This window comes from Bos taurus, chromosome 17, assembly GCF_002263795.3.
Source record: "Bos taurus isolate L1 Dominette 01449 registration number 42190680 breed Hereford chromosome 17, ARS-UCD2.0, whole genome shotgun sequence".
Classification (NCBI taxonomy): Eukaryota; Metazoa; Chordata; class Mammalia; order Artiodactyla; family Bovidae; genus Bos; species Bos taurus.
In genome coordinates this window covers 72590663-72603673 of record NC_037344.1, presented here as the reverse complement: position 1 = coordinate 72603673, position 13011 = coordinate 72590663, and the positions used below count along the sequence as shown (strand labels likewise).

At 67.4% G+C, this 13011-nt stretch overlaps 3 protein-coding genes across 5 annotated transcripts; 1 reads left to right on the top strand and 2 right to left on the bottom strand.

Moving 5' to 3' along the window:
• The first annotated feature begins 74 nt into the window (after positions 1-74).
• ESS2 (ess-2 splicing factor homolog) lies at positions 75-6686 on the top strand. Of its 3 annotated transcripts, none has more exons than NM_001100357.2 (10): positions 75-224; positions 1149-1317; positions 1402-1503; positions 1847-2016; positions 2108-2225; positions 2457-2590; positions 3127-3229; positions 3954-4063; positions 4731-4846; positions 5201-6677. In NM_001100357.2, the coding sequence occupies exons 1-10, from the start codon at positions 90-92 to the stop codon at positions 5478-5480; spliced, it is 1437 nt and encodes a 478-aa protein (NP_001093827.1). In that variant the 5' UTR covers positions 75-89; the 3' UTR covers positions 5481-6677. The 3 variants fall into 3 exon arrangements, with proteins under 3 accessions (NP_001093827.1, XP_010812527.1, XP_059731959.1); XM_010814225.4 differs by having other exon boundaries at positions 78-224; positions 5247-5656; XM_059875976.1 differs by lacking the exon at positions 75-224 and adding an exon at positions 476-629 and having other exon boundaries at positions 5201-6686.
• On the bottom strand, positions 6654-7855 carry TSSK2 (testis specific serine kinase 2). Its single transcript, XM_005218305.5, has one exon. The coding sequence runs from the start codon at positions 7853-7855 to the stop codon at positions 6779-6781; it is 1077 nt and encodes a 358-aa protein (XP_005218362.1). The 3' UTR covers positions 6654-6778.
• Positions 7856-11117: 3262 nt separating this feature from the next.
• On the bottom strand, positions 11118-12557 carry TSSK1B (testis specific serine kinase 1B). The gene is given in 1 exon segment (NM_001083710.2): positions 11118-12557. A coding segment is annotated over 1 exon segment (1104 nt). The 5' UTR covers positions 12416-12557; the 3' UTR covers positions 11118-11311.
• Between the last annotated feature and the right edge of the window lie 454 nt (positions 12558-13011).

Genomic DNA, 13011 nt, shown 5'->3' with positions numbered 1-13011 from the left:
ATTGGGCGGCTGTTTCAGGCGCCTGCGCATCTGGCGCGCCCTACCCCCGCCCCCCGCGCCTGCGCCGCCCGGGTGCTGCTGGGATAGCGATGGCGTCGCCGGGCGCGCCGGCCCGCTCCCAGCTGCTTCCCGCAGCGTCCGGTCCCCGGAGGAAGCGCGCAGCCGGCGACGCTGGGGCTGCGACCGGCAGGCAGCGGGTCCTGGACGAAGAGGAGTACATTGAGGTAGCGTTCGGCGCGGACGCCCGCGACTTCCGGGCCCCGCGCTCCCCGCCCCGCCCTCCCCGCCGGGTCCCGACGCTCCGCGCTCCTCCCCACCCCGAGGCGGTGGGGAGCCTGAGTCTTCGCCCCCGGCGTGTGGACAGGCAGGGGGCCGAGCTGGCGGAGTGTGGGGCGAGCTGTCTGCTCTGTCGGGGGCCCGCAGGGGTGGGTGTGTGCACGCGGCGAGGAGCCGGAGAGACATGCCTCTGTCAGGGGGTCAGCAGGGGTCTTGACAGCGGCGGAGGGGCCTTCTTGGGCAGCGGTGGTGGTGGGACCTAGGGCCGGGGGCCCGGCAAGCCGGCTGCCACGGTGGCAGCATCGATGAGCGGGTGCACCTCCTGCCACCGCCCCACCGCAGCCACGTAGGAGGTGCGAGGAGGTCATTCTGGTTTGGGAGGCCACTGGGGAGGGCAGGCAGGTGGTCTTAGTGGACGCTGGGCGCGTAGACGCGCAGCCCAGGGGCGAGTCCGGCTGAGGTCTGAAGCTGGGAATCTCCACCCATGCTCGTGGTGGGGTGAAAGGCTCAGATTGGAAATGGGAGGCCGTGGGCGGCGAGAGGGTGGCAATAACCAGGTTGGTTCAGCTAATGCGGAGGTGAGGCGTCAGAGGGGGATGAAACCGAGGGACAGAAGGCTTTAAAGGTGCCTGTGGTCAGCGTTCCGTGGTCTCACTGCAGCAGGTCTGGGTTCAACCTCTGATCGGGAACTAAGATCCCATATCGCACAAGCGCACAGCGTGGCAAAAAAAAAAAGGGAAAAAGGGAAGTGTTCCCAAGCTCTGGGGATTTTTGGGCTGGATGGAGGTTGGGGTCTCAGCATGCACCCCGTGGGGTAAGCGCCCGGGGGAGGCAGACGGAGGCTCTGACTTGTGTTCTGACCTGTCTTTCAGGGCCTCCAGACGGTCATCCAGAGAGACTTCTTTCCCGACGTGGAGAAGCTGCAGGCACAGAAGGAGTACCTGGAGGCTGAGGAGAATGGAGACCTCGAGCGGATGCGCCAGATCGCCATCAAATTCGGCTCCGCCCTGGGCAAGACATCCCGAGAGCCCCCGCCACCCTGTGAGAGGAGTCCCGGGGGCCGGGCACGGCTGCCCCCCGAACCGATGCTTCAGGCCCCCTGACCCCACCCCCTCTGTCCCCCAGATGTCACGCCAGCCACGTTTGAAACCCCTGAGCTGCATATGGGCCCCAGCGTGGTGGGCGGCAAGGCCAGGGCCCGGGGCCGCGGCCTGGAGGATGGTGACGGTGAGTGAACGGCACGCAGCCCTCGCGCCGGCAGGCTTGCCTGGGGTGTTCCCGACGCCTGTGCCCTGGGAATCTTGCGCCCCATCTCCCGGCCGCTGACTGTGCCATAGGGGACCCGCTGTGGTCTCGTGACTCTTAACACCCAACACCCCATCCTCGCCCGAGCCAGAGCACACACTTCCCCGCCCTCCAGCGGGTGGGGAGGTGGGCGGCTTGGGCTGTTGATTTCACCCCCGGGGCGTTGTGGCGGTGTGGGGCCTCACGGACGGACCCATGGGCAGGCAGAGGGTGCCCGGGGCTGAGCGGACGCACGGTGGCGTTCACACCGTGGCACCTTGGACAGGAGAGGCTGCGGAGGAGGCGGCGGCCGAGCCCCTGCCCAGCCTGGACGTCTTCCTGAGCCGGCACACCAGTGAGGACAACGCCTCATTCCGGGAGATCATGGAGGTGGCCAAGGAGAGGGGCCGGGCGCGCCACGCCTGGCTCTACCAGGCCGAGGAGGAGTTTGAGAAGGTGCCTGGGGCGGAGCGGTGGTGCCTTCTCAGGGCGGGCTTCCTGGGCCGGGGCTGGGGGCCTCCCTGACCCTCACTTCCCTGTGACACAGAGGCAAAAGGACAGTCTCGCGCTCCCATCGGCCGAGCACCAGGCGGTCGAGAGCGGCCAGGCCGGAGTGGAGACCTGGAAGTACAAGGCCAAGAACTCCCTCATGTACTACCCAGAGGGTGAGCATGGGACAGGGCCTCCGGGCTGGACTGCCTCTGGGGTGTGTGTCTCTGCTCCCTACTCTGGGCCTTCAGGAGTCCTGATTCTCAGGGCCGGGCGGGGGTGTGTGTGGGCGGAGTCAGCTCGGATGTGCAGCCCACCCCGGCCGCCCCCAGGCTGTGCTCCATGGGGCCTAGCTCACCTCCCTAGGGCTGCTCCCCTGACACCAAGGGCTCTGCTCTCGCCGCCAGGGGTCCCCGATGAAGAGCAGCTGTTGAAGAAGCCACGGCAGGTGGTGCATAAGAACACGCGCTTCCTCAGGGATCCCTTCAGCCAGGCCCTCAGCAGGTCGCAGCTGCAGCAGGCAGCCGCCCTCAACGCGCAGGTGAGGCCCGGGGCCGGCACCTTTCTGCTCAGGCGTCCTTGGGCTCGGCAGCACGGGCGAGGCTGGGTCTGTTCTCCGTCCAGGGGTTTGAAGTCAGGTCCTGTGTTGGTCAGACAGGTGGGTCAGGTGCGTGCCAGCCCGTGGTGCAGGGGCTCGACAAAAGGGAGGCAGCATGGAGCCAGACCCCCGGGCTCGGGGCAGCGGACCAGAGCTTCTGAGCCCTGGAGCGGTGCAGGGCAGCGACTCCAGTGGTCGGGGGGTTGAAGGGGAGGCCGGAGCAGGGGCACCGTTTGGGAGGTCTCCACAGGTGCCTTGCCCCACTCCCCGCCCCAGGCCTCCAGTTGGGGCCCCCGAAGGTAGCACGTGTCGGGGTGGCCCTTGTGGAAGGCTGGGGCACGTCCCTTGGCCGCTGCTCCAACAGGTGCTCAGGCCTTGGCAGCACTGGGGTTCTCCTCACTTGCCCTGGGCTTGAGTAGTGTCGCCGCCTCAGCCCACAGCGCGGCCTGGCCCTGACCCCACCTCCCTTCTGGCTACAGCACAAACAGGGCAAGGTGGGCCCGGACGGCAAGGAGCTCATCCCCCATGAGTCCCCCCGAGTGGGCGGCTTTGGATTCGTCGCGACGCCTTCTCCTGCCCCTGGTGAGACGCGCCCTCTGCTGGGGTGGGGGGTCACCCGGCTGGCCGCGGCCTCTCCTGGGCCTGCCCAGGTCCCATCGCCTGGCTTGGTGAGGGGAGGCCCGGCTGGGCCCGGTGAGCAGTGATGCTGGGGGCATCAGGTGGGCACCGTCCTATGTGGCTGCGTGTTTGGAAGCCAGGCTCAGTCTGCAGGAAGCTGCATGAGGCCCCTTCAGGGGCTGAGGGACCCTGGGGACGTGCACGCCTCTTAGGCCGCCCACCCGTGCTCCCGCTGGGTGTTGGCCGTGGGTCCTTGTCAGTCCCGGGGGGCGTTTCTCAGCCACGGGTCTCATGCTAGCGGTGCTGACGTACCTAAGTGAGGTCACGAGGCTCAGGGCGGCCTCCTGGGCGTGTGCTGGCCTCCGGGCCTGGGAAGGCACCACAGTTTGGCCAGGCTCGGGGTGGGGGACTTCACCTGGAAGACTCCGGATCTCCTCCCTAGGGGTGGGGTCCCGTGGGTGTCACCCGGGGCTCCCTAGCCCTGTGCTAGCCTGAGGGTCCAGTCACCCAGCCCGGCTTCTCTGGAGGCCCCTCCGTCAGGCTCAGCCCGGCAGACCAGGCCCTGGGCTGGCCGCACGGACCCTCTCACAGCCAGATGCACCTGGGGTCCCGCCCTGGGAAGGAGAGGAGCCAGCGGCCTGCCTTGGTGGCCCCTGGCCTGAGGCGGCTATGGGCACTCCACCTGCAGGTGTGAGCGAGTCCCCGCTGATGACCTGGGGGGAAGTCGAGAACACGCCCTTGAGAGTGGAAGGGTCAGACACTCCCTACGTGGACAGGACGCCGGGGCCAGCCTTCAAGGTGGGTCGGCACGGTGGGGGTCACACAGGTGGACACAGGGTCTGCTGCGCTCCCATGGCAGACGGGGCTTACGGCAGGGCGGGAGCCGTGTCCCTTGTGGGATCTGGGCCTCCACCAAGGACCGCCATGGGCGAGGCTTGGGTCGGGTGGGGAGACGGGGGTGGGGAGCTGCCATGGCCCCTTTGAGCCTGCAGGCCCAGAGGACGGGGCTGTTCAGAGACAGGGGTCTTGGGCCAAGAGCGTTCCCGTGTGCTGCAGCCTGTGGCTGGGGAGGAGCCCACGTCAGCAGAGGGGTGGGCGCTGGGCCCTTGGCGCCTCTCAGTGCAGCGGGAGCCCTCCAGGTCGGACTGTAGGCCGACCCCCAGACAGCAGGAGGGTGCACGATGCACTCACACAGCCGGCACACTGCACCAGCGAAAGAGGAGCCCGAGGCCGGTGGGGAGATGGGCCAGGACGCGCATCTTGAAGTTCTTTTAAGAAACGCAGATGCCGTCGCACCTGGTGCCCGGTGGGAAGCAGGCTGAACAGGCCCTTTCCTGGACGGTGGTCCCAGTGCCTGGCTGGGTAGTGCCGGCTTCGTGAGAACCCGGCCCAGGGGTGGGCCACTCAGGGGGCTGGGGCTGGGGAGGCTGACGCCCTGCGACAAGCCCGGCCTGCCATCCTCTAGATCCTGGAGCCAGGCCGCAGGGAGCGGCTGGGCCTGAAGATGGCCAACGAGGCCGCCGCCAAGAACCGGGCCAAGAAGCAGGAGGCCCTGCGGAGAGTGACGGAGAACCTGGCCAGGTGAGGGGCGGGCCTCGCACTGTGGCCGCATGCTTGGCACCGGGGTCTGGGCCCGTGGCTGCGGCTGTGAGCCGGGCCCTTTCCACTGCGTCTGCACAGCCCCTCACACGTCCCTAGCCCCCCTTGTGTGTCTCTAGGGGGCGCTTTTAGGCCTTGTCCCATGCAAGCTCCCATCTGCCCGTGGAGTCAGGGTTGTCGCCACCCTTGGAGAGGGTCAGGGTCCTCTGCAGCTCCACGGCCTAGGGCGTGCCAGCCCAGAAAACGCACGTGTCTCCCAAGCATCTTCCCGGGGACTGAGGGGCCTGCTGCCAGGCAGGCCTGACCCTGCCTCTTGCCACACCTTCCCCACTGCAGCCTCACCCCCAAGGGCCTGAGCCCTGCCATGTCCCCGGCCCTGCAGCGCCTGGTGAGCAGGACGGCCAGCAAGTACACGGACCGAGCTCTACGGGCCAGCTACACCCCGTCCCCCGCCCGCGCCAGCCACCTCAAGACCCCGGCCAGCGGGCCCCAAACCCCGACGAGCACACCGGCCCCCGGCTCGGCGACACGCACCCCACTCAGCCAGGACCCAGCCTGCATCACGGACAACTTGTTGCAGCTCCCCGCCCGGCGCAAGGCCTCAGACTTCTTCTAGGCCGGGCCCGGAGCTCCACAGAGCCTGCAGGACGGCTCTCTGCCCAGCACGGGACTCCGGCTTTCCGGGGCGCTGGGCCTGTCGGGCCGATACCCTGTTCTGTAGAACCCCGCCTGTTCTATTTGTCTGTCACTAAAGAGAGCCCCTGGCCTGACGGGGCCGCCTCTCTGCCCCAAGGCCACCCTCGTGCCTGCGTCGCCCTCTCAGGGCCGCTGGGCGCTGACCTCGGGGGCTGGGGGTCCAGGCTTTCCTGTGTGGCCTCATCGAGGTGGGGGCCTGCCTTCTGAGCTGAGTCGGCCCCTCATTCCCCGTGCCCCCAACTCCATTCCTCTCGGGGGTCAGAGCCCTCGGCCCTCATGCCTGCAGGTCCACAGGCACCCTGGCCAGGCCGGGCCTGCTGGGGACGTGGCTGCTCCCCGCGGGAGGCCCTTCCCAGTGGCCTCAGCCATCACCTCCTGAGCGCCTGACTTCCAGCCGGGCAGGACTGACCCCGCCCCCTCCCTCTGCTGTGGCCAGCTCCCCAGGACGTGGGCTGGGTCCCTGCGGGCTCTTTAAGCTTTCATAGAGGCAGCGTGGGGTCCGCTTAGAGGAGCCCCTCATGCAGGGAGCAGGCAGGCCCCAGCAGGCCACCCTCGGGCTCCCTGGAGGCTGCCTGGGGTCCTGCTGGTCTGTGCTCCTCCACATGGAGCTCCTGCAAGTTCCTGGGTGGAGCCCTGGCTGGGCACCAAGGGGGCAGGGCTGGGGCCGCGGGGGCAGGAAACGGCTGCTTTTGATGCTTTGTCCCAGGGTGGGCGTGGGCCTGAGGGAGCCCCAGGAAGTGTGTCAGAGGTCTGGAGGAGCCGAGTGAGATGCAGAGGGCACGCTCCAGGCAGGGCCATGCCTGGAGGGGGTGGGAGGGGGGCTGCTAGAAGTTCTAAAGGGCCAAAGGGCAGGCAGGCATTGAGGATGGGCTGCCTAAGGGGCGCGAGCGGGGTGGGAGGGCAGCAGGGGCCTGGTGGGAGGCTGCAGACTCTGTGCCCACGAGGCCAGCTCCCCAGAGCCCCCGGGCCACAGGGAGTGGGTGCTGAGTCCCAGAGAAAAAGACTCCGCGCGCCTCTCTGCTGTATACTGTGGTTTATTTGGTGGTCAGGGTTTAAGGTCTCTGCTACGAAGTGGAAGAAAGCTCACAGAACGTAATCAAAATAGCGGTTTAATTGACGGACTTTACTTGTTCTCGCACCTGTGGCTTCTTCGGCTCCTACCGCCCACTCAGCCCACGGGGCGCTCGCAGCGCCTCGCCCCCCGGGCCCTAAGCACCGCTAGGTGCTCGCCTTCCCCACCTCAGCTCCGGAGACGTGGGGGTCCTTCGCCCTGGAGGCTTCGGCCAGCCGCTCCTCCACGCGGTCCTCGGTCTCGGGCACCACGAGCAGCCGGTGCTGGGTCTTGGCCCCCAGCTTGTGGTCGGGCCGGTGCTCGGGCCGCGAGCCGGGCCGTGGGTCCAGCTTGCAGTCAGCCCGGTACTTGCCCTCGCCCTCCCGCTTGAAGGAGGCGGAGGGCATGGCCTTGGGCTTGGGGGGCTGCAGCCACGCGTGGCTGAGGATCTCGTCGATGTGCAGGCGCCGGGTGACGTCTGGCTGCAGGATGCGGTAGATGAGGTCCTTGCACTCACCCGTCAGGTTCTTGGAGCGCGGGAAGTCCACGCGGTGCTCCTTCTGGATGCGCAGCATCTTCTTGATGTCGGAGTCGTCATACGGCATGGAGCCGCAGACCATGATGTAGAGAATCACGCCCAGGCTCCAGATGTCGTACACCTTGGGCTGGTAGGGGATGCCCTGCAGCACCTCGGGGGCCGCGTACGCCGCCGACCCGCAGAAGGTCTTGCTCAGCGTCAGCCGGCCGCTGCCATCCCGCAGGCAGCGCTTGGAGAAGCCAAAGTCGGACAGCTTGATGTTGAAGTCCTTGTCGAGGAGAAGGTTCTCACACTTGAGGTCTCGGTGGACGACGTCCAGGTCATGGCAGTACTTGACGGCCGAGGACAGCTGCCGGAACATCTTGCGCGCCACATCCTCATGCAGGGCCCCCCGGCACTTGATGAACTCGAGGAGGTCGCCCTGGACGCCTAGCTCCATGACGATGTAGATGCGGCCGTCGGACGTCTCGAAGATCTCGTAGGTCTTGATGATGGAGCGGTGGTTGACGGTCGCCAGGATGTCCATCTCCCGGGGCAGGAATCTCTCCACGAAGTCCGTGGGCGTCTTCTTGCGGTCGATGATCTTGACCGCCACGTTGAACTTGAGGCGCTCAGAGTAGGCGGACTTGACCTTGGCGTAGGAGCCCTTGCCCAGGTTGATGCCCACGATGTAACCCTTCTTCCTCAGGACCGCGGCATCGTCCATGGTGCCCAGAGCGGCCTGCGCCGCTGCCCTCTACATCCCCTCCCCACGCGGACCAGCGGGCATCGTCCTTGTTTGCGCTGCGGGGAGCCGTCTGGCCAGGCTGGGCCTGCACTTGGAGGTGTGGAACGCCCAGCATTGTCCCTGCGTGACTTCAGCCTGTGAAGTCATAAAGCCAGGCTGCCTGGAGTGGGAACTGGGTGGGGGGACAGGCCCTGGAGCCCTGGAAGGCTGACTGGGCTGGCAGAGCCCCGTGGCCCCCTAGGAAGGGAGGAAGCTGGCGCCCAGGACTGCTTCGAGCTCGCCGTGCCCTGTGCTGAGTCAGGCCAGGGCCACCCAGGTCCAGCCAGCATGCCAGGCCCCTGCCGCTTCCCTCTCCTGGGCGTGGGGCTGACCCCGCAGCGGATCCTGTCCCTCGAGGGAGGGCTGCCTTCCCACCGCTGCCTTGAGGTGGGATGAGCACCACCTCGGGCTGGCCCTGGGAGGGGCCACCCGATCCCGGGGGGCGAAGGCGGCTGTCTACGGTGGAGGGCAGCTCGGACTCTGTGAGTGCCCAGCCCAGTGGCCTGGAGTGCTGGTGGGCTGGCGTTCCGAGGGCAGGGAGAATTGAGGTCCAGGCAGGGAAGGGCCTGGGGGAGGTGGACATTGTGAGAATGGATGGGTCCCGGCATCGGGGTCGGGGGATGTGGAGGAGAGGGTCGGGGGGTCTGATCCCTGCTTTAAGACAGGTCCTGCGAGAGCACATAGCCAAGGGTGGCCAGAGCCCGTGACCGGGCAAGGGGCGGCTGGCCAGGGCAGGCCAGTGGGGAGTGCACTCAGTGGGCGGGCCCCGAGGCCGGGGCTGGGGGCTGGGGAGAGCCTTTGTGAGCTCCGGGAGCCTGGGCAGGCATGTCACCTTCGCGTCTTAGAGTGTCTCTGCATCTGGAAACAGCCTCCTTTGTTCTCGCCCTGGGAACCGCGGCCCCCATCGGCGCAGGTCCTTCCCCAGCCCGGTGTTCACTTGTTGTCGCGGCCTGTCGCCAGGACAGGTGCTCGGGGGAGGGGCGTCCTGTGTCTGGGTGGGTGGGAGTGACCCAGAAGCCCCGTGCCAGGGTCCAGTGGGGCTTGCCAGCTGCTGGGAGGGGAGTGTGCACACACACCTGGGCTTCACAGAGCTCCCTGCAGGAGGTCCACGTGGAAGGCCCCCGAGCAGGGCAGCCAGGCCCAGAGGCCAGCAGCAGGGACCTGCCCGCACCTGCCGTGTCCTGGGGGCTTCAATAGGAACCAGGGAAGCTTCAGAGGGGCCAGCTGTGAGGCCCCCAGGCCAGGCACTCTCCCCACCTGTCTCCCTCACCCCCAGGACTGTCGGGGTTGCCCTTTGCTGTTGTTCCTGCTCCCATGCCCTCCCTCGCCCGGGATGCCGTGGTCTCTGGTTCTCCGGGGACTCAGGCCTGCAGACTCAGGCGAGCCGCAGGGGCCCTGCCCAGAATGTGTGTGCCGGACTGCCGGGGCCCCCGGGGCGGGGTCAGACTGGACGGGCTTCAGGGTGCTCCTGGCTGCAGACCTCTGAGTGCCAGGCCGCAGGCCCTGGGACGCTGCCCTTGGAGCTTTGAGGGTGGGTGACAGGAGTGGGCCCTGCCTTCCCGGGGCCCAAGGTGGCTCAGCGTCACCCAGCGTGTGAGTGCCCTGCGGCTGGGTTATGGCAGGCACGCACAGCTGTGGACTCGGGGAGGCTGAGGGGTGAGGTTAGGCCCCGCAGATGACGGGGACAGAGGTGCCACTGAGGGTCTGAAGGGCCAGGTGGTGAGAGAGAGTGGGGTGGGAGGTGCACGGCTGGCCCAGAGGCTCCTCCGGGGGTAGCTGTGGGGGCTGAGCCTGTCTGGGGCAGTGGGGCGGCTCAGGCCACCTCAGGAGGGCCTCGCAGTGGGGCCTGCTCCGCGCTGGGTGGGTTCAGGCAGCCACCCACCCCCTCTGAGCGGTGCCCCCGCCTGGGAAGCACACAGCTGGTGCTCCTTCCCGAGGCCCCTCCCTGCAGCTTTGACCCTAGGTCCCAGTGATCACTGCTGACCCGGGGAGGAGTTTGCAAGCTTCCCGGGGGGTCTGAACCCCTGCTGGCCCCACGCACCCTGGAATCCTGCTCCCCCACCGGGCAGGCGTGTGACCACCGCCAGGACCGCTCCATCTTGGGCCCTCGCCCGCCTGCCCTGGCAGTGGCCCCCAGAGGCTTCGTGTGTGGAGGCTGCGGCCCCTTGGCGGAGCCTGGAGAGGTGGGCAGGGGCTCAGGGACCGGTCCGCCAGCAGGGCTGGGGCCCATGGTGAGCGGCCGGGCAGCCAGGAGGAGGCCAGACCCAGGAGGACCTCAGGGGCCAGGTGTGGAGATCCTTCCTGCAGGCAGGGGAGCTGGACTGGGTGCAGGAGGGAGGCCTCGGCTCCTGCGGGAGGTGACAGGGACACAGGGGTGCGGGGGGCCCAGGCGGCGGCCACGCTGTGATGCCCAGGGGTGTGTGGCTGTGGCCATGAAGGGGCTGGGTGGGGGCGGGGGGAGGGGCCATCTGCAGCCCCGTTCCCTTGGTGCGTCACACCCGCAGGTGCACGTGTGTCCGAGCACAGGCAGATCAGAAGAGGAAGCGGCAGCCGCTCACAGCCAGGTGAGGCCCACTTGGTGGGTGGGCCCCCGTGGCTGGCAGTGCCCCCGCAGGCCTGTTCCCCCGTGGACACCCCGGCCACGCGTGAGAGGAGGCCTGTGCCCCGTGCTCGCCAGCATCCGCTTACCCGCACTGGTGGGAGCGTCACCCCTGGGACAGCTAGCTGGGACCAGAGAGGAGCAGGAGGGTCTTGCTCAGTGATCGGGGGACATGCAGGCCCGGGGGCGGGCCAGGCAGGGATGCTCCGGGCGCTGTGCGGAGCGGGGTGCTGACTGGGTGTGGGGCGGACCCTGGAGCCAGAGCAGGAGGAGGAGAGGGGCCCTGAGGGAGGCCCCCCACAGGCAGGCAGCCTCGGGGGCGGCTGAGGGCCGGGAAAGCCCGCCCTGGCCCCCAGCCCGCAGCCCCCGCGCCGCCTCCCGCACAGCTTCGCGCTTGTGGGCCCCACGCTTGAAGCAGCGTCTTCCTTGCTCGGCTCTCCCTGGTCCAGGGCCTGAGACCGTCGTCAGCGCTGGACACGTGGGGCTCTTTCCCCAGCGGGAGGTGAAACGCGGTGTGGCCCATGGAGGGGGCCACGGGGGTGCAGGGTCCTCTCCCTGGGTGACCAAAGCCGGCAGGGCACACACAGCGACCCCGGGGGCTGCAGTAATATAGTGATTTATTGCTTCTCTAGCCACGTGAGTTACCAAGTTCAAAGGGAGGGGAAGAAACACGAAAATAGCGGCACGTCCGGGACCGTCTTCCTTCTCGGCTGGTCCCGCGGCCTCTCTGGAGCTCGGGCTCAGGGCCCCAAGCTCGGCCTCATTCCCTGCTGGCCGCCCGGGCCGCAACAGGCGGGCTAGGCGTGCGTCTCTGAAGGCTGCGGGGGCGCCCCCTCCTCGGTCTTGCTGGGCTGCTCACTGGGCAGACCCACGGCCTCTGACTGCCGGGACACCTGCACCGTTGCCATCTCCTCCTCGGGGCTCGGCTCAGCCCGGGGCTCGGGCCGCGCCTCTTCCCGGGGCTCCAGCTTGGTGGCGGACTTCTTGTCGGAGCTGGGTTCGGGGGTCCATGGGGGCTCAGCAGCCCGGGAGCTCTCGCCCTCCTTGTTGACGGCTGCGGAGGACAGGCCCCGGGCCTTGGGCTGGACCCAGCAGTGGCTGAGGATCTCGTCGATGTGCAGGCGCCGGGTGACGTCCGGCTGCAGCATCCGGTAGATGAGGTCCTTGCACTCGCCCGTCAGGTGCTTGGAGCGAGGGAAGTTGACACGGTGCTCCTTCTGGATGCGCAGCATCTTCTTGATGTTGGAGTCGTCATACGGCATGGAGCCGCAGACCATGATGTAGAGAATCACGCCCAGGCTCCAGATGTCGTACACCTTGGGCTGGTAGGGGATGCCCTGCAGCACCTCGGGGGCCGCGTACGCCGCCGACCCGCAGAAGGTCTTGCTCAGCGTCAGCCGGCCGCTGTCGTCCCGCAGGCAGCGCTTGGAGAAGCCAAAGTCGGACAGCTTGATGTTGAAGTCCTTGTCGAGGAGAAGGTTCTCGCACTTGAGGTCTCGGTGGACGACGTCCAGGTCGTGGCAGTATTTGATGGCCGAGGACAGCTGGTGGAACTTCTTTCGAGCGTCGTCTTCCTGCAGGGCCCCCCGGGTCTTGATGAACTCAAGGAGGTCACCCTGGACCCCGAGTTCCATGACGATGTAGACCTTGCCATCTGACGTCTCGAAGATCTCGTAGGTCTTGATGATGGAGCGGTGGTTTAGCATGGCCAGAATCTCAATTTCCCGGGGAAGGAATTTCTCCAGGAAGTCCGTGGGGGCTTTCTTGCGGTCGATGATCTTGACCGCCACGTTGAACTTGAGGCGCTCAGAGTAAGCGGATTTGACTTTGGCGTAGGAGCCCTCTCCCAAATTGATCCCCATGATGTAGCCTCGTCGCTTGAGGACGGCAGCGTCATCCATGGTGCCGGGAGCGCCCGGTGCCCCTGAGGCTGCCCTCTACATCCCTGCGGGACATGAGCCAGCGCGTCCTCATCTACACTGTGGACAGAGTCCTCTGGGCTGCCCGGGCCTCCCGTCCCTGCCTCCTAGAGGCCAAGGCTCTGGGGTGGAATGTTCAGCACTGTTTCCCGGGTGACTTCAGTGGGTGAAGTCATAAAGGAGGAGTGCCCTGCGGAATGGGTCTCCGGCCTGAGCCCCTCAGACTCGGAACCTTGCAGCAGACGGAGGGCCAGCGGAGCATGGGAGCCGAGGTAGGAGGGGGCTGCGGGGACTGCATCGGCTCACCCAAGCCTCCACACCAGAGCCAGGACTGCTGGGGGCGGGGGGCAATGGGCTGATGATTTCCTGCACCCCAGGGAATCCCTACAAACCCAGGGCAACCGTCCCAACCATCTAGGTCTCAGCAGCAAAGAGGAGACGCTCAAGTGAGGACTGCCTGCGAGGGTTTAACAAGAGGATGATCTCCCCACATGGAGCTGTGTCGAGAACCCTGAGTGGGTGATGGGCCCTCGGATGAAGGGATGGTCATTTCTGGAACCCAGAGACAGTGGTGCCGG

What these genes read in the sequence shown, in the direction of transcription:
- TSSK2 (XM_005218305.5), bottom strand. Translation starts at nt 7,855, where the DNA reads ATGGACGATGCCGCGGTCCTGAGGAAGAAGGGTTACATCGTGGGCATC.
- ESS2 (NM_001100357.2), top strand. Translation starts at nt 90, where the DNA reads ATGGCGTCGCCGGGCGCGCCGGCCCGCTCCCAGCTGCTTCCCGCAGCG. An exon ending in ACGAAGAGGAGTACATTGAG is followed by an intron (nt 225 to 1,148) that starts GTAGCGTTCGGC and finishes CCTGTCTTTCAG; the next exon opens with GGCCTCCAGACGGTCATCCA. An exon ending in GACGCCTTCTCCTGCCCCTG is followed by an intron (nt 3,230 to 3,953) that starts GTGAGACGCGCC and finishes CTCCACCTGCAG; the next exon opens with GTGTGAGCGAGTCCCCGCTG.